This window comes from Pholis gunnellus (assembly GCF_910591455.1).
Source record: "Pholis gunnellus genome assembly, chromosome: 23".
NCBI classification, from domain to species: domain Eukaryota; kingdom Metazoa; phylum Chordata; class Actinopteri; order Perciformes; family Pholidae; genus Pholis; species Pholis gunnellus.
Window position 1 is genome coordinate 894,388 of NC_136550.1, and position 22,090 is coordinate 916,477.

Here is a 22,090-nt window from a genome sequence, read left to right on the forward strand (position 1 = left end):
TAATCGGAAGCAGCCGGAATCCATTCGTTGTGACTTCTCCCCAGAATGCTTCAAAATGTAAGAATGTTCAGGCGGAGACGCATCCGGTCACCTGAAACATGGTTTGCTGCAGCGTTGAGGTTTCTCTTCACGGGAACGAACCATTCAGCAGAATGTCTCCGTCCTCCATCAGGGGGAAGAAGAATAAGAATTAAAGCCACATTATTATTGAGATTACAGCCGACATGGTGATGTCCATCACTTTATCAACAGCCCGTTACCACACACACACACACACACACACACAAACACACACACACACACACACACACACACACACACACACACACACACACACACACACACACACACACACATGCTGCTCTATTAGCCATATGGCCACTGGCCTCGCTCCATGAGTCCAGTTATAGCATACTGGCTCATTATGGTGCTCACTGGGAGAGAGCCGAGCAAACACACACACACACACACACACACACACACACACACACACACACACACACACACACACACACACACACACACACACACACACACACACACACACACACACACACATCATTATTACTTTTATATCTTTTAAACAAACACACACACACTCAATTTTATTATTGTTTTTCTGGCTCAGGTCTTCAGAGGACGGTTAATGAGACGTTACATAACTGTGGGACAAAGGTCCATGATGAACAGCAACATGGCCGGGAGGTGAGACAGGCAGGAAGACAGGCAGGAAGACAGGCAGGAAGACAGGCAGGAAGACAGGCAGGAAGACAGGCAGACAGCTGCAGAGAGAGAGGAGATTTCTCTGCTCACACACATCGTTTGTTTTTGTTTGGACCGTTCAATACTTTATTTTATGACCTTTTCTTTCTTCTTCTTTCTGCTCAATTTTCCCTTATCTCTTCCTCTTTCCTTCCCTCCTTGCTTCCTTCTTTCTCTCTTTTCTCCCTCCTTATTTCCTTCTTCCTCTCTCCTCTCCCTCCTGGCTTCTTTTCGTCCTCTCTCTCTTTCCATCTTTGTCTCCTTTCGCCTCTTTCCTCATCTCCTTCCCTCCTTTTTCCTCTCTCCAGCTCTCTCGTTGTCGTTATGTGCTGGAGTCTGGTGATCGTCTCCGTGAGCAGCCGGAGGGTGAAAACACCTCTGAGTGTGTTTTCATCAGAGTCTACTTTAAAGTGTTTGTGAGTTTATTTCTACAAAGCATCTCCTCACAGAGGCTCACTGCTGACCTGCTCACCCACTGAGACGTGGAGTAAACCTTCAGCTTGACTCTCCAATTAGTCGGTCTGTGAGAGGCTGCTGTGGCCTCGCTGTGAAGCTTCACTGGTCACTGAGGGAAGTGTTGAAACAACAGCACACGCTGCTCAACGTTAGATATCACAAACAAAGCTGTTTGGTGAGATACAAATATAACCCTCGGTATAGCAACCGCCACAGCACAGAGTAGACAGAAGCAACTTAAGATGACTACGTACAGTCAGGTTTATGCAACTAAACCACTTTTGCATATTTTGACCACATCAAATATATGAAAAGGTATTTTGACTTGAGAGTAAATTCGTGTTGATCTTCTGAATCCTAGAATGTCAGACTGCTGCATTAATACCAACTGAGAGCTGCCTTTCTTTAAATCTCATATTGCATGAAATAACAGGAGCTTTTAAGTTGAATTGAAACCTTTCAGGCCAGCGTAGCTCAGTAACTCCAAACACAGATTTTGGCAGAGAGGATGAGTCAGTGTCGACTAAATCCCTCAAATGTGAGACATGCTGTTGTATTTACTGGCATCCACTTGTACGCAGACAGACAGTCACTCTCTCTGCAGCTCTCTCTCTCTAATGCATTCTCTCTCTCTCTCTCCATTTAGCTACACATCACCATGCTCTCATTTATTCATCACTCCATTTTCTCACTTCCCTGTGACTCGCAGCACCTCTATTTCTGTCCTGGTCCCGGGCAGCGCCGGCAGGAGAGAAAAGGCAGAGCTGAAACACGCTTCGCTGAGCGCCCTCTGGTTCGGAGACATTGAGCGCCACGCTTCAGCTGAAACTCTTCAAGGTCTGAAAGAAAAAGCCATTTTCTCTGCTCAAATCTGGCATCCACCATGCATGGTATTTAATATGTGATCATATCTTCTGTACACACACAGGTTCCTTTAAATATAGAAAATGCTCTCTGAATGCTAACTGTGATCAACGAGCCCGGGTTTCATTCCAGGGACCTCGTTAGCGTTTTGCATGCGACGCACTGTGCTTTCAAGTTACTTCTTCATCATCGTCATCGTTAGACGCCCGGAACAACTGCTCTGGAAGTCATTTAGTGTTAAGAGAGGGACGAGGTCTGGGTGGTCGGACGAGTCAAAGAAACACACGACTTTCACCCAGGAGACCGCTGTCCGTGTCCCGCGCAAAACCAACAGTCTACGTCGACTCATGTCATGTTGTGTAACGACGTAACGCACTGTGTGTGTAGGTTACCTACACACGAGGCTAATGTCCACACTACGTTGTCTTCTGCGGGATAAAAGATTGTTTTTGGGCGCTGATGCTCACGTGGTGTGATCACGGTTCGTCTTCCGTCTTTCAGTGCACGTTTAAGATCTCGAAGACTGAGCTTCAAAAGTTGACGTCCTGAAGAAATAACTCCACCTTTAGTTTCCAGACAGATGAACGGAGACGAGCGATGTTTGGTAACCAGCTGTTGGAATGAATCACCATGCAGAGACTAGAGATAGAAGAGGCTCTGGTCCTCCAGACAGCAGCTTGTCTGTCCATCTGTAATCCTCAGACTGTGAGACTCAGAGTGTCGAGCAGAGATCCAAAAGTCCCAGAACCGAAGATTCGGAGCCGCCGGGCTTTCCTTCAGGGAGTGATTTACACCTGGATGAAAAGAAGACGCCCTTCAGTCTGTGGAGGAGCTGCTTCTCCTGAATGCTGGTTATAAGAGGCAATCTGCTGCTCTATCGTCGTAGTTTGTCTCTGTAGCTCCGAGGCGACGCCCTGTTTACCAATCAATGCTCTTTTCTGTAGCAGCAGTTTGAGTTTCTGGACACGGTGCTCTTTGCCTCAGATGGTCGTCGTCCATACATTCATTTATTATTCTCACTGTGATCTGTAACTAAATAACACACTTTACATGATGAAAACTGATTTAATACCAGCAACCTGCACACATCGTTGTCTTATATCCAAACAGCTAGTTGCCCATGTGTTAACATCTCCTCTGTCTTTAGTTTGGAGAATATTACTCTACGGACTAACTCACTAATCAATAACGACCCCCTTCTGTGCTTCTGTGTTTTCTACCTTCTAACTCCTGTAAAATCACGTTTCTTTAATGTTTTTTGGTAAAGTGCTGACAGACACCTGAGGGTTACAAACATCGACGTGAAAATGTCACACATAATTACTGTCATTTCACGTGCATCTGTTGTTATTTCCTCTCGCCGACCTGCAGCTGCATTCTGACATTTAAACAACGTTGGCATTTGAAATCCCTGATACTGAGAAGATGGTTCTCTGGTTATGAGGCAGCAGAAAACCTTTGAGGTACAAATCAGAAACAGATCCAGCAATTAGTCTTTGGACCGAGCCGGTGTTTTTGGATTGAAATCACCGTTTTTGCCTTTTGGTCGTGACAGAAACCTTCTCGTGAGGCGCTGCTGTTGTTGCTGCTGACAAAGCAACGAGCAACGTGAGATCTGGTTCACGATCAGTTCTTAGCACAGTGATGTCACTTTTTAAAGTGGAATGGGCTGCAGGGTTGTTGGAAAGCTGACGGCTGCTGCTGCATCAAGCTCTAGATGTTTGAGTTGTGGCTCTGCTTTGGTCTCCACCACCTCCTCTGATGTTCACCAGCTCTTCGCTCACTACGTCTGCTGTTTGCTGCTGAGCAGGTCGAGTACTGGACTCACTGACATTAAACAGTTCAGTGCTGTAAACTCTACGTTGGGACCTAAAGGAGGCTGCGTCTCATGGTGACCGGGTAGGTGTTGTATAACCTGGCAGAGACACGCACGGCTTGAATTATTACGCTGTTGGTGATCATCTGGCCCCAGAGGATGAACCGCTCACAGAGCTGTAAATATTTGATCTCACTCTTTATCTCCGCTGTCTAATTTGTGTTAATAATTAAAGCACCGAGGGCGAGCGAGAAGAGAACGAGGCTGAAGTTCATCACTGGGTTTAAAGTCAGTTTTCTCACAGAGGTCTCCATTTGTCATTCCAGTAGAAATGTAATTCAAGGAGTCATGGCGTGCTGCCTTCAGGGTCCCCCGCTCTCCTCGCTGATTAAATTTAAAGCACCTCTGCCCCCCCCCCCCCCCCCCCCCCCCCGCCCCCCATCTCCCTGATGCACTCGACTCCTCATGAAGGTCACGAAACATCAGTGAAGAATGCGATTAACCAACGTTGACTCGGAGTCGATGCCGTGGAAGTCGTCATGTGTCGTGTTGTCTGAGATTTACTGTGCTGAGCGGTCAGAGGTCAGAGGTCAGAGGTCAGAGTCACCTGATGATTGGTGATTATATTATATTAAATCAGCGATCACGGCGGATTCAAACAGGGCGAACCCTTCAACAAGCACACAGAGTCTTTGAAAGGCCGTTTTGAATCATCAGCAACGAACAGGATTTTATTCTGAATCGTACTAATTTGAGGATGAGGTTGATTTAAGTTTTTTGCCGAATCTCAACCGGTAGAAAGAGCGCTCAAAGGATAAAACGCTGTTTACGTCCAGCGTTTCTCACCGAAAGGTTCTCTGTTTTAATCTTTGAGTTCTAACAAAAAGCAGATTTTTCTCAAAAGCTTTTCTTTTGAGAAACCGGCGTTTTTTTCATCTGTTTACTTGTTGCTCGTCTTCTTCTTCGTGGCTTTCGGTGCTACGTTTCTGCTAGCATCAGGCGATTGTTACTACTTTCATGTTGTCCAGTCGTGGTCACTCGAGAGGCGATCCGATCACTATGGGATGGAGGCTCAGCATCAGATGGAGCTTTTAAATAATTACAACTTTGGGCTTCACTGCAAGAAATACAGTTACATTAATATGCATTTATAAGAGAGTCTGACCATTTTATTAAAGTATGAAAAACCAATCGCCTGTCGTCCCTTCAATCCTCGATCATTTATTAAATCCCCAACAAGCCTGTGTTCTAAAGTATTATGTTGTGATCTACCAGTAAACAGAGTAGAAGAAGAAGCAGAAGTTATGAACTGGAAACAAAACGAGTCTCCCTCTCTGTCTCTCCAGCTACGAGTTCTTCAGGGATTTGTTTTAAAAGTTCCTTCATGTCAGAGTAGTTCAATGTTTGCTACGTCAAAATGTATTCGTCAACGGATTTCCATTTAGAGCATCAACTCTTTTTCTATAAAACCAAAAAAAACACCTGAAGCGAGCTTAAAAAACCTTCTTTGCAATTCAGGAGTTTTATCAAATTTCTCTGTTTCTATTCAGCTTTTCTAACCACGACTTCAACATGCGCACAAAGACACGATGTGAATGGAAACATGTGAAGTACTTTATTCTTTCTTTAAAGTCTTTTTAGAGACAAGATCACAGAAAACACAGATGTTGAAAAGTACGTCTCTCTCTCTTTCTTCTCGTCTGTCTCGACCTCGGACCGGCTGCTGAGCTCCTGATTGGTCCAGCGAGACGTCGTGGTTTTAAACAGCAGATCAGTAATCCTTCCCCGGATACATTCAATTTGTAACGCTGACCTTAAATGTGACGCTGGCCTGGATTTGTGATTCGACTCGGAGCGTTTCGTCTACACGTCCGTCACCCCCCCGATCCCCCCGATCCCCCGCGCAGCGTGACTTCCTGTGTTAAAGCGCCTCGGGGGTGACGGAGCTGTTGTCGCCTCCGTCTGACTCCTTTCTCCTTGCTCCACTTCCTGCTCCGTCAGGCTGCAGACGGATCAGACCTCTTTGATCTCTGCTGACGTCCGCGGCTCTTTGTGGCTCTAAACAGCTCAGCGGGGTCGGCGTCAAACCTTTAAAAACGACCCAGAACCGGATTCATCCGTTTTCCATTTCTGAGAAACTACAGACTTTAAAGGGACGAAAGCAGCAACATCGTGAGCAAAATAACTAAAAACTAGTTCTATAAACCAAGCTGATGGCTTTAGACGTGATGTCTTTGTCCAAAACTCATAAATCACATTAGTTCATCCTACGTACAGCTTCAGACATCGAACCGTCTGCTTCATACAGAACAGACGTCCGGCTGGTTTGAGCTGCTCCATCAAACCCGCTGTGGACCAAACAAACCGCTTCATTTGTGGGTTGAAAGCAAAGAAAACAAGCAAAGTATTAACGTATATAAAGTATCCTCAGGTCCAGCAGCGCGCCACAATGTCTGCTCGTTACATGCACACACAATGAACTTCTGTCTTTACAGGAAACTACTCGGTTACTTTCACACGAGGAAGAACAGCCAAAGACCTTTCAAAGACCGTCCACCTCCTCTCCATCCCGCCGTGTTTACGAGGACACCTTTGTGAAATGACGGCACATTCTGTTTCATGGGTCTAGCTTCACAACGCTGGATGAGTTATGAGAGCAGATATGTGATGTTTGCATCATTTCCAAAGCTCCACTAATAACTCTAGTTTAAGGCTGATGAACAGGTCAACAGCTGCTGATCTCACTAATGCGCCTCGTGTTCGTGCTTTGTTCAGTCCCGTCTGGACCGTTATTCATCATGACACGCGGTCTAATAATACTGTCATCAGTTATTAATCATGGAGCATAAACATACACATCAGCAGCTTCAACTAAACTAAAGAGACCAGAACTGACGTCAGGTTACAGCTTCTCCACGTCTGTGGTCTTCAGTCACAGTCTGCTGGGAATACGCTCCATCTGACCCACGAGCACCTGCAGCATGTTGTGGACATACGACCCGATCAATCAACCAGCCAATCAGTGAGCAGCAACACATCACGTCTGGCTTCAGAGCAGAGCTTCTCTGACTGTGAGGCCTGCTTTCCTAGAAACACAACAGGAAGTTAGTCAGTTTGGCTGCAGAGCTCGCCGCCGCCGCCGATGTGACTTTAAAAGCGTTCGTACTCAGTGGGTTCAAGGATATAATCATCGTGAAGGAAACATCAGAACTCACCCCGTTTGTAAGTTTCCTTCAGCATCACAGTGATCTGCTGATAGTGGAAGAGATCATTCAGCTCTTTTCAGGGAGACTATTTGACTGGATGTACATGGACTTTGAAAGCTGCTGCATTAGAGGATGAATGAGGAAAGTAAAGTTACTTTAAAAGGATTCGTCTTCGACGCTCTTCATTTGTTCTACAACACACAGAAAGTGCAGCGCTGCTCCATCAGAGGACAGGACGTCTGCTGCTGAACGGCCTCAAAGGGCAAAGAAGTGAGCAGTCAGAGCTTCACCACCCAGCTCATCATCGTAGGAATAACGAGCGCTCGTCCTCAGAGAGATCCCGATAGAGTTCAGTCGTCTGCTGAATGTCAGTGAAGCCTCTTGACAAGAATTCATTGAAATGAACGTGTTCTGTGCCTCGGTGCAGCTGTGCAGCCCAGAATATAATCGTGAGTTTTGCTGTTGCTCGGTGAGAATTGGCAAAGCAGTCACATCCTTAAAACAGTCTGTTGAGTTTAGAACGTCTGTTAAATGAAGACAATTAAAGGGAAATGATTGACAGAGAAGTTTAATCCGACTTAATATTCGTACTGCGTGATAGAGACTTAACGTGTGAAAGCTACAGATTAGGAGGAGAAAGAAATGAGGATTTGTTCTGTTTCTACCAGGAGGAGCTAGCTCAACGCTAATGGCAGCATGCTAACACATATCTTTGCTCCTAAACTAGTGTTCCTCAGAGCGAGGCCACGGTCCTGAAAGATACATGTACAATAGTTTTTAACATAAATACATCCTGATATCATTGATATAGATTCACTGTGCTGTGATGAGGTTGATCCAACCGTACAAAGTGAAGCGATGTTCCTTTTCTTCTCACACATTTGTGGCGTTCAGTGTTTTGTGGGACTGCTGCCCTCCGGCTTTTATTTATTACCCGACGCTGTCTGACTACAGATGTTCTGAGATGGTCCTGAGAGAATAAAAAAGGAATTCATTGTCGTAGTTTAACCTGAACTCTTTAAACGTAATTAAAGTCACAAATCTGCTGATGGAGTCGTGAGTCCTGTCTCCTCCGAGAGCGTCCGGGCAGCAGCAGCAGCAGCTCGCCAGTTGTTTGTCACGACAAGAAAGAAGTTAAAAGTTGACACTGAGCTCAAACTGCAGCATTAAAAAAGCTTTTACAAAAGTTCCCTGGTGCAGATACAAGATTAATGTGTGCAGCATGAATTTAACATGTGGCTCCAGAGACGAGATGTCAAAAACTGAAATGTTCTTAATGAACTTCTTCCCCCGAACCGCCTCGTCTCATGCACGGCCTTCAATCAGTCGGTTCTGTGTTTCTACAAACAGGAAGTGTTTGTGGCGGAGACGAGGCGTAGATCTTTAAAGAGGAGTCGACAGTGTTTATTTTTAGCCCAGCAGTCTTTATACGGAGCAGAGAACAGGAGTAAACTCATCACAGTCTGAAGCCTCACTTCCTTATTATCATCACGTGTTTTACACATCAGCTGGTTTTCAGAACCAGCTGATGGTCTTTATGGTCTGTGTGACTCTAAATGGACCATCATTTACTAAATGAACATCATGTTGTATTGAAGAAGACTTGAAACTAGAGATTGAGACCATAAACTCATGTTTACAATGTTTACTGAGGTAATAAATCAAGAGAGAAGTAGAGTCATTTTCTCATAGACTTCTATACAACCAGAGGAGTCGCCCCCTGGTGGACACTAGAGAGAATGCAGGTTTTAAGAAACTTCCGCATCGACGTCACTTGGCAGAACCGGAGGTTGCCTTCTGGTTGGAAGTGACTGATGGCGTCTGTATCTATAGAGACGCTGTCCTCTGTCTGATCTTCTCGTTTCTTCTTATTTTGCTGATTCCAGGTTGTTTCTGGGCATCGTTTCTTTGGGGCAGTGGGAGTGTTTCCCCCTCCAGCCAATAGCAGCACAGTGTGTGCAGCCCGTTCTCGTTCTCAGGTCATCAATTTACGCCGCGTTGTCTCGCCCGCTTGGCTTCGGTTGCATTCATTTTAAAATGCATCAATGTCCCACCTTCCTCCAGCTGGTTGTTTATCTGAGCTTGGGGACAAAACAATCAGAAAATAACATTTCATTTATCTGATTCTCTGCTTTTGTTCTCACTATCGTGCTCTCTCTCTCTTCGCTCTCTCTCTCGCTAACTTGGTGATAAACACATTTTCCTGAAGAAGTCCACCGTTATTTCGTTACAACACAATCAGCAGTAAGGTAACAGGACGGAGGCAGCAGGTTCTTCCTGCTGTATTTACATGTTAAGATCTCACTTGCCTGTAATGTGGATTGGAAAACAATTGCAAACCTGCCACCGCTCTGTTGATGGAGTTGTCGAGGTGCTACAGAGACCTTTTTGTGAGGCGGGTTTGTGAAACGCCGCCTCGCTGCATCGTGCTGTGAGCGTGAGTCGGCTCCGTCACTGAGCAGGACGGAGCCGAACGCCCTCAAGCAACTTGATCACTGGAGTGCGTTTGTTCCCACGTTGAGTGTTGCCTGACTTAGAGATTTGCAGTTTGGATCGTCTGTGCGTGCGTTCGCTGCTCCGCTGGTGTGCGAGTGTGTTTGTGTGGAAGTATTGCGGCGCTAATGTCTGAGTGCGGACTGACTTTCCCCCCCCGAGGCCAGCCGAGCTGTGAACTGGAGAAGTCACAGCTGTGTGTGTGTGTGTGTGTCTGTGTGTGTGTGTGAACCAGCTTAGACACAGCTGGTGTGACATTCTCCCACCTGTGAACACAGAGTTAAGTGTGAGTCTCTGCACTGTGACGGACTGCGGATGTTTCACACATGAAAGTGGAAACTGTCTTCAAAGAAGGGTTCAGCTTAAGCTCCTGTTATATTTCATATTTTCCGATCATTCTTAAATATTGTTTTTGTCGTGATCGGCTATCATAACTTTGTGCCTTTGGGGCTTTTTTCTTCTCCAGGTTTTAAAAGAGAATATTTTCTGGTTCACAAATCAAAATATACAGAAATCGTTTTGGCAACTTGAGACCAAAACGTTCAGACTTCCTCTTCGCCGTCATTGTTCTGAATCAGTCCGAGCGGACAAAAGCTTCTCTTTTAGTTTCTGCATGAATGTTTGCAGCTTGATGCTGTGAGCCTGCTGGGAGCTGCCCGGTCCAACCAGCATCTGTTAAACCAAACGTTCAGACATCTTTGTGCAAAACGATCGTTTGTTTGTGTTTTCTTCAATTCTACTGTTGTATACTATTATAGGATTTAAATTACAACAACATTGTAATGATTTTCCTTATTTTGCAAAGTATTATGGTCTTTTAAAATAAATCAACATCACCAACACTTCAACACTGAACCAGTGATGTAACGCCATTTCTTTCTGTGTTGCTAAATGTGAAAGCTGTTCGTCCTTCACTTCCTCTCGTGCCGTCTTGTGGACTGTTGACCTGCTGATCAGGATCGACTGGAACACGCTGTTTGAATTACGAGGACGATAAGAGTCCACATTATAGGACCACATTATAGGACCACATTATAGGACCACATTATAGGACCACGGGTGCAAACGATCCCTGAAAGCTTCGCTGTCTTGTCGTTGGCGTGAATACGTTTCTCTTGTTATTAGAGTTGTTCTTTTTTATGAATCTACTGAGATCTGTTTTAATAATTTAAATATTATTGAGTAACGTCGAGTCAACCACTGATGTCATTGAGTCAGTTTCTCTACAGGAAGTCGCTTTTCTCTGACGTGTTTAATCTGATTTTATTCATATAGAGATGAGATACATTTGGGATTCTGCTGAAGAGTTATTCGGTGTGTTTACTGGATGATCTACTTTTAGAAGTAATCTGATTTCATTGATACACACAATCCATTTAAGAATAAGAATAACTCAGTTTAACATTTGAGACCACAAACCTCAAACGCTTGCTTCTGATTTGTGAGTGAACGCATGTGAGTTGAGCGTGTTTCTTTGTTGTTCACAGGATGGAGGCTTAGTGAGGGTGTAAACCGCATGTAACATCAGGGTTTAGAGTAATCAGCCTCGCGTAACATCACTTCCTGCTTCGGCCCGATTACTGCTGCTAATCTGCTGTGTGTGTGAAAACAAAGACGAGTTCTGAAACAAGTCAAACTACATGGTTGACGAGTGGAATAATGATTCCCATACAGACACAAGCTGGTGAACACAGTGGAGCATTTAGCTGCTGAAGATGTCCGCCTGATGTTTGGATCCAAACTGTTTGCGAACATGTTTAACGGACAGTTCACCCCAAAATCACGTCCTCCTTGGCTGAGCTGTGGCGTTATCGCTGAGATGCACGCTTCCTTCTGCGCCGTGATACGGTCGGCTGGCGTAGTTCAGTAGAAAAGAAAATAATCCCGAAATAAAACCACTCACAAAGGTTCTGTGGATTATCTTTAGCAGCCAGGTCGGGATTGTTGCTGTTGAGTTTTTCCAACGTATGTTTTTTTGGGCAGAGTGGTTCCATTATATCACAGAGAAGGCCGACATCTGTCACCAAAACAATCCAGACTGATAAATAGCGCGACAGGTGAGAGGAAGAACATGTGTTTATGGTTTCGGGGTGAACTGTCCCTTTAAACACAAGATATATCGGTGCTGTTGTTCTGCCCCCTAGTGGCCAAATACATCCTGTTAGTGCAGCTTTAAGGGAGACGGACTCTTCTTTAATGACCTGTTTGTCTTCTTACCTGTCGCTGACCTTTGTGTCCGTCTGTCTCTTTGTCCTCACAGCCGAGTGAGTAAAATGTCTGAACTCGTATGATCGGACATGGAGGCCATCAGCGCTGCCAACGCCACGCCGGACGTTTACCGCGACTACGGACCGAATACCGGCGCCGACCCGCCGCCGTTGCCCACGTTGGTGTTCGAGGGAGTGAATTTTCAAGAGGACCCCATCACCCTGTTGAGTGTTCAGGTAGACGCCTTGAACATGAATCTTTACTAATAAACTTCAGACAAATATACTGCAGTAAAAAGTACAATATTTCCTTCAGATATGCAATTACAAGTACTAGTAAATGTACTTAGTTACCTTTCACCACCGTCTTTCACCGTTAGAGGCCAGAGGAGATGTTTGGAAACATTTCATGGGCAACTAGCCTGAAAACTAAACTGAAAAATGACAATAAAGTAGAAGAAAAGAATAAGTTGTCTTTGGCTTCACATCATCAATAGTTATTTATATCTGTGTCCCTGAAGGGTTGAGTGATTATACATCGATCAGTACAAACATACAGGAAAAGATTAAAGTAGCAGGTGGAGTATGCAGTAAAGTTGACTAAGCTGCTGTTGTTGTTGTCGTCGTTGTTGTTGTCGTCGTCGTCTGCAGGTGGTGTTGATCTTGGCCTACAGCACCATCATCGTGCTGGGGGTTCTGGGTAATTCTCTGGTCATCTACGTCATCTACCGCTTCAAGACGCTCCGCACCGTCACCAACTTCTTCATAGCCAACCTGGCTGTTGGTACGTACACACACACACACACACACACACACACACACACACACACACACACACACACACACACACACACACACACACACACACACACGTGTTTTCATGACTTTTGGGGACATTGCATTGACCTACATTCACTTCCCAGAGACTTACCCTAACTTTAACCTAAACTTAATATTACCCGAAGCTTAACTTAAACCTAAACCTAAACCTAAACCTAAACCTTATGTATTCACTCAACATCTGGGAGATCGACCGTGGAGGAAAACCTGACGCCTCCGCTGCCACACCAGCACCTGTTTCTGTGCTCTTTGAAACCTTTTGATTTATTACTTTAATAGAAGTATTTTAACCATCCATGAAGGGTTTAAAAATACCAAGTCTTCCAGTGTGATGATTTACGTTAAGGAAACGCGCATTTAGTCCTCATAAGGGAGGCGAGTCCCCACAATGTGAGCTTTGTAAACAGATTTATGTCCCTACAACGCTACTAAAACCTGCCCTCACACACACACACACAGCTCTGATATGAAGCTGTCAGACCCGTCAGTTTGGAAATCCTCCCAGACATCCAGCCATGCTGTGTGTGTGTGTGTGTGTGTGTGTGTGTGTGTGCGTGTGTGTGTGTGTGTTGCCCTCTGTAGGTCGTCTGTGGTGAGGACTCAAACATCTGTCAGCTGTTATAATCTATTTCCCCGTGATGTCTGCTGCTCTGTGAGAGATTCGTTGTTCATGTGTTTGACATTCACACGTCTCACGAGGACGAACCGGGGCGCCATTGTTACCAGATGTAAAATGTGACGAGTTAAAAATAGAACTCCCGGAGGCTCAGAGGAGTCGTTTTAGGAGTGTGTACACGTACTTCAACCCTCGTTTCATTTGATAATAAGCATCGGACAATGTCGGTGGAAGAGAGTGGAAGACAAAGACAAACAGGCTTTGACTTTAAAGTGCTAATTATCTTCATTTCAAGAAAAAAATAACTCTCCTTCATCAGGATATCCAGCTGAACAACAAGTAGATTTTTACCCTGTAAGATGTCCTACTCTTTAGGTATCCTGATCCCAATTCTTAAAGTGTGACTTCATGCCGACCTCCACCCACTGCGTCATTTAGAAAATGCTAAACAAGTGGAGAAGGGGCCGAGAAACCTGACGTAGATTCGTCCCAACCGGTCAACTTCGTGTCAGCTTTGCATGAAATCGTTGAGTTTACGGCTCAACAAACAGGTTTAAGTGTGCAGAATCTGTCCATGTGGAGACATTACTAAACGTCCCGCTGATATTGATTTCTTTAATCATATAAATCGATATCAGTATCTACTACAAAAGTCCAGAATCACCCTGGTCTTTGGGCTACATTTCTACATGTTTTCATTTCGTACGTTTTATTGGTCAAACTCACTGAAAATCGTCACTTCGTGATAGAAATATCAGTCCTCCGATACATTTTCCTAACAGCCAACAGGGAATGCAGTACTTTCTAAAAATGGAGAGAAAGTGAGAGAACATATAACGTTCTCAGCATCATGTGACCAGGAGCCTGCTTTACAGCACATAAAGGATTGAACCGTGCATTTGCATCCTGCAGAGCTTCACGTTGTTCTAATGAGCTGGAGAATATCTCAACTCTGACCGAACATCTGTTGAGTCCTCTCACATCAACAACACAGCGTAACCACTGATGTCACCTCCGCTCTGTTAATTTATAATGAGAGTGGGACGAGGCCGGCTTCACACGTCCTCCGCCTGTGAAGTGACACACGATGCTCAGTTGTGAAATCTCACACCGGTGGCAAGATTAAAAAAATACTTTTACTGCCGGGATCGTGTTTGCCTGAGAGAAGCTCAAAGTCAGCTCTCTCAAGGTGTTGTTTTGGGAATATTTTTTAATTGTAAGAGAGGAAACCACAAAAGAAAGACGGTGAATAACGTGCAGTCAGTATCTGAAGTCAGTTTTAATTACTAAAACAACATTAATTTTACTTCTAATCCAAAACATTAATAGATTAATTAAAACATAAAAACATTCTGTATTACAACTACATGAATAAACATGTTATAAATGCATGAATCAACAAGAAAACAAGTAAATAGGTCAATTAATAAGCGCACGGGCAAATGAAAGTGACACGTAAACAATGAGGAGTAATGGAGTGTGAAAATGGGGCAGCGCTGTCTGTCTGTCCGTGTGTGTGTGTTGGGGGGGGGGGGGGGGGGGCTGATGATGAACAATAATACATTACCTTCATAGCAGCCTTCAGAGAAAGCGTGGAAGGATCAGTCAATTTAGATGAGGCAGGGGGAGATTTCAGGACCAGGGACAGCGACAGCGTTATAAATAATCTTAAGGACCACGGACAGCAGCAGCCTCAGAAAGAGACTTCAGGACCACGGACAGCTTCAGAAAGAGACTTCAGGACCAGGGACAGCGACAGAGAACAGGCTGCTCCCTGTTTGATTCATAAAAACTACAGTGAGCGGCCGTTTTAGGAGATGAAACTATATATTTGTGTTTTTAAAGATGTACGCAGCAGGAACCACTGGACCACAGACAGGAAGTCAGAACGTCTTGAGAGACGGACGAACACGTTGTTGATTGTGGACTTTTTGTAGGATTTGTTGACAAAGAGAAATATAGAAAAACACCAGCCTCATGATATAAGTTATTATTATGAACCCTCCATTTGTGAGATAAATGAATCGATATGTAAACCAATTAAAACACTGCAGTTTAAAACCCCTTCACCATATGGAGGAGCAGAGCAGTCCTCCAATCAGGTCTCTGTGTGGCTCAGTTAGAGTCTTCTTGTGGTTTCCAGAGGTTTTTTGTTTAGTTGAAAATATTTTGAGTGTCTAGTTCTAGTTTCATAAATGTATTTGTTATTTTGCATGTTTTCTGGTTCTTATTCAATTGTGTCTCTGTGAAAGGCGTTCTCTCTTCCTTTATGTGAAGTATAAAAGGACGGCTTTCTACTTGTATCTGTTCTTGAATGTGCAGCACATTGAGCTGCACACTTTATATGAAAGCTGAACACAAAGTCATGAACAGGAAGTGGCAGCTGGCTGTTGTCTACCTCTTCAAAACAAAAGAGACCTAATAGGCAGAAAGAGAACATCGCTGCATGAAACACACCAGGAGAGTCCTGCTGTCAGTCTTTCATAGCTACATTGAAGGTTAAAGGAGCCGCTGCAGTGCGTTGGAGAACAGAGGCCGGCTGCATGTAAAGAAGTGCAGCAGAAAATAACAACCTGCTCCTTCTAGAGACGAAGATGAAGAGGACCTTTAAAGTGAGCAGCAATCAAAAGGAAGCGACTGACTGAACTCAACGGATACTGAAACTTTCTACTCAAACAGTTTGACTTAAAGCAGACAGACGGGGACAAAGACAACCGGAGAAAATACTCATAATAATATAGAAGTTCACATCTGATCTCAAGTAAGATGAAGTAAATATTGTTACTTCATGAATATATTCATGAACATTTATTTCAAGATATTCAGAAGAATGTCGCTCAAACTGTAGCCATGTGTGCACATATATGATCGATACGTGCTCAGTACATTTAATAAGCCGATGTCCTCGCTATGCGACGCTTTGTGGACGTGATGACAGACGTCCTCCGGCCTCTGACGCTCCGGCTGAGCGAGAAGAAGCCGCCGAGACAAAAAGAACAGAGCAGGCGAGGAAGAGGAGCAGAAGCAGCGTGACAGATGTGATGTGAAATGTGCAGGAAGGTAGAACGGCGGCAGACAGAAAGTCGTCGCTTAAATTACCCCGAAAACACAAACAGGATCTGGCTGCTCTGCCCGCTGTCCCTCCCACGCGTCTCTTTGTCTTACTGTGAACGCTCGGCTCTTTATCGGACAGCTCAGATGACACGATGCTGTTCACAGACACCTCGAGGCTAGGAGGAGCGACGTCCTCCTCTCTGGAGTAACACGTGGGACACTGGGTCTGGTCCTCACCACAGAAACACAAGTCGTTTGTTTTGAACGTCTAAAAGAGTCAAAACACGTGGAGATGAACCTCTTCTGGTCCGATGGAGGGGAAGAAGAAAGTATCTGTTGTAGAGGCTGCTCTCCTCCAGCGTTAGCTAAGTTTACTTTGAAAAAGGTTTTCTGGACTGTTTGTAAGATAGCACACGTCATTATACGAGGATACGTTGTGTGGTATCGACAAAGTCGACTTTGAGACCGGAGACTGTCGCTGGCGGTCTACCGGATCAACATCGAGCCATCGATCATGTTTTAGTCTTTTAGTTTGAAGGACGTTGTCGTGATTTGGCCATCGTGTGTGCTGCTGATATCTGTTTGTGTCCTGAAGCATCACAGGAAGCTAAAGGGCAACGTTGGGGACTCCAGTGGGGGGGGGGGGGGGGGGGGCACACGGAGACCCTGCAGCCTTCTGTTTTTGCTCTAACCTGATTTGGCACGATGCCCTTATCACGGTCCAAACATCCCGAACTGATTGAGGCTCGCAGACTTGGCCTCGGCCCCCCCTTCCGGTACTGGGTCAGCTCCTGCCGGGGCCCCGTGTCTCTGGAAGTCCGAGCAGCGATCAGAGGGCAGAGCGGAGGACACGTGAGGAGATCCGCTGCTCACATAGCGGCTCTACGGAGAGGAATCATTGAGCTGCTCGATGTCAGATGCTCTCTGTTGCAGTACCTCAGTTGGCCACTGAGACACTGAAACAATAAGAAATGAGACGACGTGTTTCCCTCACCGATACCGATTACGATATTTGAACTTGTGTATCTGCTGATTGACCGCTGATCCGTCTACAGCGCGTTTATAACACAAATAATGAATACAAAGGTCTTAATTCCCTCTCTAATATCTATTTTATATATCTGTGAAAACAATTATATTTTCTCACTAAAAATCTACATTTTAAAATTGAACGCCCCAATACTCCTTTTTACTCAACAGAGCTTGAACGCATCATGATGTAACTAATGCAACCTCCGTTATCGTTAGCTGTTAGTTAACTCAGTGTGGAACTATTGAACAATTTAAAATGTATTTCCATCAAATAGTTGCAGTTGAACTGACGTTGAGCGGACTCTCATTGGTTGAAATGTTTAGCAGCAACATTCAACACAGATGGAGAACAATCAGCCGATGAATGAATGAATGTTGAATCATTTCATTTGTGTTTCTCGTTGCTGCACCTCCTCCACCAGGCTTCATGTCGGTCGTGTCTCTAGCTTTAGTTTCCTGTAATCCAGCCGACAAAACAGACAAAACAGACAAAACAGACAAACTGAACATCTGCTCCTCCTAGAAGATAATTAAGACTTTTATCAAACTGAGCCGCCGCTCAGCAGGAATCTCTCCTGAAGACGTGAACAGTCTGCTGTAGAACTGCACATTATTCATCAGCAGCAGCAGAAAGTCTCCACAGAGCATCGATGTGTTTGAACCTCTAATGACGTGTGAACTTCCTGTGTTGTGTCTGCAGCCGACCTGCTGGTGAACACGCTGTGCCTCCCCTTCACCCTCGTCTACACGCTGCAGGGAGAGTGGAAGTTTGGCAGCACGCTCTGCTTCCTGCTGCCGTACGCCCAGGGCCTCGCCGTGCACGTCTCCACCGTGACGCTCAACGTCATCGCCCTGGACCGCCACAGGTGGGTGGGGCTTAGAGGGGAGGCGGGGCTTAGGGGAAGGCGGGGCTCAGTGTTCACGCTCATTACATTAATACGAGCACGCATCACGGCCATTGTAGGTGAAAAAAAAGGGAATTTACGAGGAAATAAAACTTGAATATCCTCTGATATTAAAGTAGTAAATATACAAGATTCTGTTTTACTAACTTACAAGAAATAATTTGTTTTTTTTTGGCCTCATAACTATGTATCTCGAGGAAGTTCTACGTTTACAAAAACAGAAGAAAGAAACTAATTCATGCTGTTTGAACTTTTAACTTCTAATCGTTCCCTTTCTGAGATGATCTCGTGTTAACGTTCCTCATCTTCAGGTGTAGCTCGCTCTGGAGAACAACGTCCGCTCGCTCGGCTAAGCTGTGAAGTGTGAATGTGCAGAGAGTTTGAGTTTGATGACGTTCTTCCCTGCTGGACTCTGAACCGCCTCGCTCGCTTTGAGCTGAAAAAGAGGATTTTAATGAGGATTGACATGTAAATGCAGCCCAGTGTGACGGAGAGTAGAACATTTACATGTGTGACCCTGAGGACCTGATCTCAGAGCTGCTGGAATCCAACACAACCTTTCAGCACAGAACAAGAATAAAGTACGCTGACAGGTGCGCTAAAAGTTAGCTTCAAAGACAAAAGACAGGATTTAATTCAAGCGGCGGACTTTAAACACGTCATCTGTGAACATATTCGGTCCTTTGAGAAGTTCCTGGAGCTCTCACCAGCGTCCTCCATCTGCTGTCGTTGGTTTGTGCGTTCTGTAGTCCAGGGACCGCCGGCACAAAGCGTCCTCACTCGCTGTGAGAGTTGTGTTTTTGGCAGAAACGTTTCCCGATCTGAGCGTCTGAGTTCTGTGTTTCTGTTTCTTTGTTGGCGTCCATGAGCTGAACAGGCCAAAAATAATCAAACTAATTCACTCTGCATGTCTTCAGCTGATCTGTAGCACGATCTCTGAAGAAATGTTCTCATTTGTTTCTAACATGTCAAGTCAAAGCTTTGAGTCTTAAAGCTGCATTCTCTCTAATTAGCTCTCTAATTAGAAGGCGAGAGAATAGAGGTGCACTTCCTGTAAACAAACACGGATGTGTTCCCTCCTCCATTACTGATCTGTCACAAGTCGACCGATGGACAGGAGACGTGTGTCTGTGTTTCAGGTGCATCGTGTACCACCTGGAGACCAGGATGCGTAAGGACGTGTGCTTCGGGGTGATCGCGTTGACCTGGGTGCTGAGCGCCGTGCTCGCCAGCCCTCTGGCCATCTTCAGAGAGTACGGCTCCTTCACCCTGCAGCCCGGACACACCATACAGGTACACACACACACACACACACACACACACACACACACACACACCTCTCTCTTTGATCTCTCCCTGCCTCTCCATCTCTTTCATCTCCCGTCTCCCCCTCACTCCCTTCATCGACCCTCCCGTCATTCTTTTCTCACGCTTTGAAGTCTTTTCGTCACATTGTCCTGATTTGTATCGTGTGTCACACCTCAGTTCTTTTCCTCCCTGAACAAGTGCTTTTGTTGTTGTGTTGTGTTGTAAAAAAACACATCTTTTCTTGTCCTGGAGTCCAGAAAGTAGTACAACGTTTGGAGTCCAGTGGCTCTTCATCACACTGTAAAAAAAAACCCCGTAAAAAAAGGGTCAAATGACTGGCAGCAATGGCTGCCAAACAAAAACCGTAAAATTAAGGTAAAATATCTTAATTCAAATAAAGGGCGAAAACCATAAATTTACGGAAATTTTCATTAAAGGTTTTGCAGTGAAACACTGTTATTTTACAGATTCTTCCTGTATTATTACGATCAAACACCTTCAATAAAGTGATATCCCTAAAAGTTCTGCAGTGAAACACTGTTATTTTACAGATTTTTCCTGTATTATTAATAACCTCTTGAACCCGAGAGTGAATCCCAAATGGGGGTTTTGAGGGGGGGGAGAAGAGTGTACACATGTAGTACAAATCACTTTTGAGAACGAATGAAATGATTTTCAAAAACCAACCTGGGCTCCAAACGTTAACGTTAAGACTTTTAAATCGATATAAAGTACACTCAAACTAATCTAAAGTAACTAAACACAGCTTTAGGTAGTTTGGATCCCCGGTTGGTTCTTCATCTGTACCTGATGAAGAACCAACCGTGGGTTCAAACTTTACCTCTAAAGACTTTTAAATGGATGTAAAGTATACTCACACCAACCTAAAGTATGAATCAAACTGAATATCTTCTTGTGGTGTCTCAGGTGTGCACGGAGAAGTGGCCCGGCAAGAACACCGACGGCACCGTCTACAGCATCTCCATGTTGATCCTCCAGTACTTCCTGCCGCTGTCCATCATCTCCTTCGCCTACGCCCGCATCTGGTCCAAACTGCGCGGCCACGTCAGCCCGGCGGAGAGCGCCGGCGCCGGCGGTGGCAGCAGCACCGCCACCTCCGAGCGCCACCGCCGGCGCCGCAAAACCACCAAGATGCTGGTGACCATGGTGGTGGTGTTCGCCGTCAGCTGGCTGCCCTTCCACGCCTTCCAGCTGGCCACCGACATCGACAGCGCGGTGCTGGACATGCGCGACTTCCGCCTGCTCTACACCGTCTTCCACGTGGTGGCCATGTGCTCCACCTTCGCCAACCCGCTGCTGTACGGCTGGATGAACCGCAACTACCGCGCCGCCTTCCTCGCCGTCTTCAAGTGTCGCAGGGGGGGAGGGGAGAGGGGGAGGAGCGGACGGGTGGACAGCATTCACCCCGTGGGGGGAGGAGGAGGAGGAGGAGGAGGGAGGGCGAAGAAGATCGTGCTTGAAACCCAGGACGTGGTGTCAACCCACCTGAACGCCACCGACGTGTGAGCGTTCCCGAAGGGAGTGATGGGAGGAAAGGGAGCGACGAGGGAGACGGAGGGGAGGACAAAGACAATCATTGTCAGGAAAGCTTTTGTTCCCCAGAGACAAGAAAAGAAAAGGAGATTCCAGAAAGGGAGAAAGGGAGGAGGAGATGAGCGAGAGGACGGCCACGGGGGGATTAGGAGGCACAGACGAGCGGGATTAGAAGACTGTCTGATGAAACTTGAACCTTGTGAACCTTGAGAACCTTGTGAACCTTGAGGATTTGTTGAAGTGAAACTTTGTGACTCTGACGAGTTTGTTCTGTAAGGACACGAGGAGTTAACCTGAACACAAAGAGGATTCAAAATGTCCTCGACGCTCAAAAAACAACCTTTGACTTTAACGCAGTTGTTGTGGAAATAGGGCTTTACTCCACCTTCATTCCAGAGTGAAGCATTGAGCTCCTACATTTAACCCAGAGTGGCTTACAAAGGGGGGGGGGGGGGGCTGATTGTTCAAAAAAATAAAAGCTAACTATCGTATAACACGTATAGGAACGTTGGATCAGTGAGTTGGGGAGCAGCACGAGGAGGATGCATGATGCAAGCTTTGTGAAATGTCTGCTGTGTGTTTTGTCATGAAAATGTGTTTGTTGTGGACGGAGCCGGATGTAAAACCAGAGAAGACGTTGTGACTGAGAGGAGCAAAGGTTGATTCTTCTCTCAGGAGATGAGAGCAGCAGCAGGAGGAGCAGGAGGAGCACACGGAAATGTAGGTTAACGAGGAGAAGAAGAAGAAAAGAGACTTCAAAGGGTTCAGCGTGAAGCAGCGGAGACGACGTCCTTCTCACAAAGTGTTGCATTCAAAGCGGTAAAACCAAAACTCCAGTTCAGATTTCATGAAAATGTCTCTTGTTGAATTTGGGCACATCCAGGTTTTAGTTTCGCTTTCATTGCAGCTTCATTAGCGCGACATGAAGCGATATGAAAGCAGGAGATCATTAATACATGACATGAAGCTCACTTCCT

At 45.5% G+C, this 22,090-nt stretch overlaps 1 protein-coding gene across 1 annotated transcript; it reads left to right on the plus strand.

The window, feature by feature from the left end:
* Positions 1-11,894: 11,894 nt before the first annotated feature.
* On the plus strand, positions 11,895-21,086 carry npy2rl (neuropeptide Y receptor Y2, like; the record flags this gene model as incomplete). Its single annotated transcript, XM_079184927.1, has 5 exons — positions 11,895-12,041; positions 12,456-12,588; positions 18,047-18,212; positions 19,391-19,544; positions 20,487-21,086. The coding sequence occupies 5 exons, from the start codon at positions 11,895-11,897 to the stop codon at positions 21,084-21,086; spliced, it is 1,200 nt and encodes a 399-aa protein (XP_079041053.1).
* Positions 21,087-22,090: the final 1,004 nt, after the last annotated feature.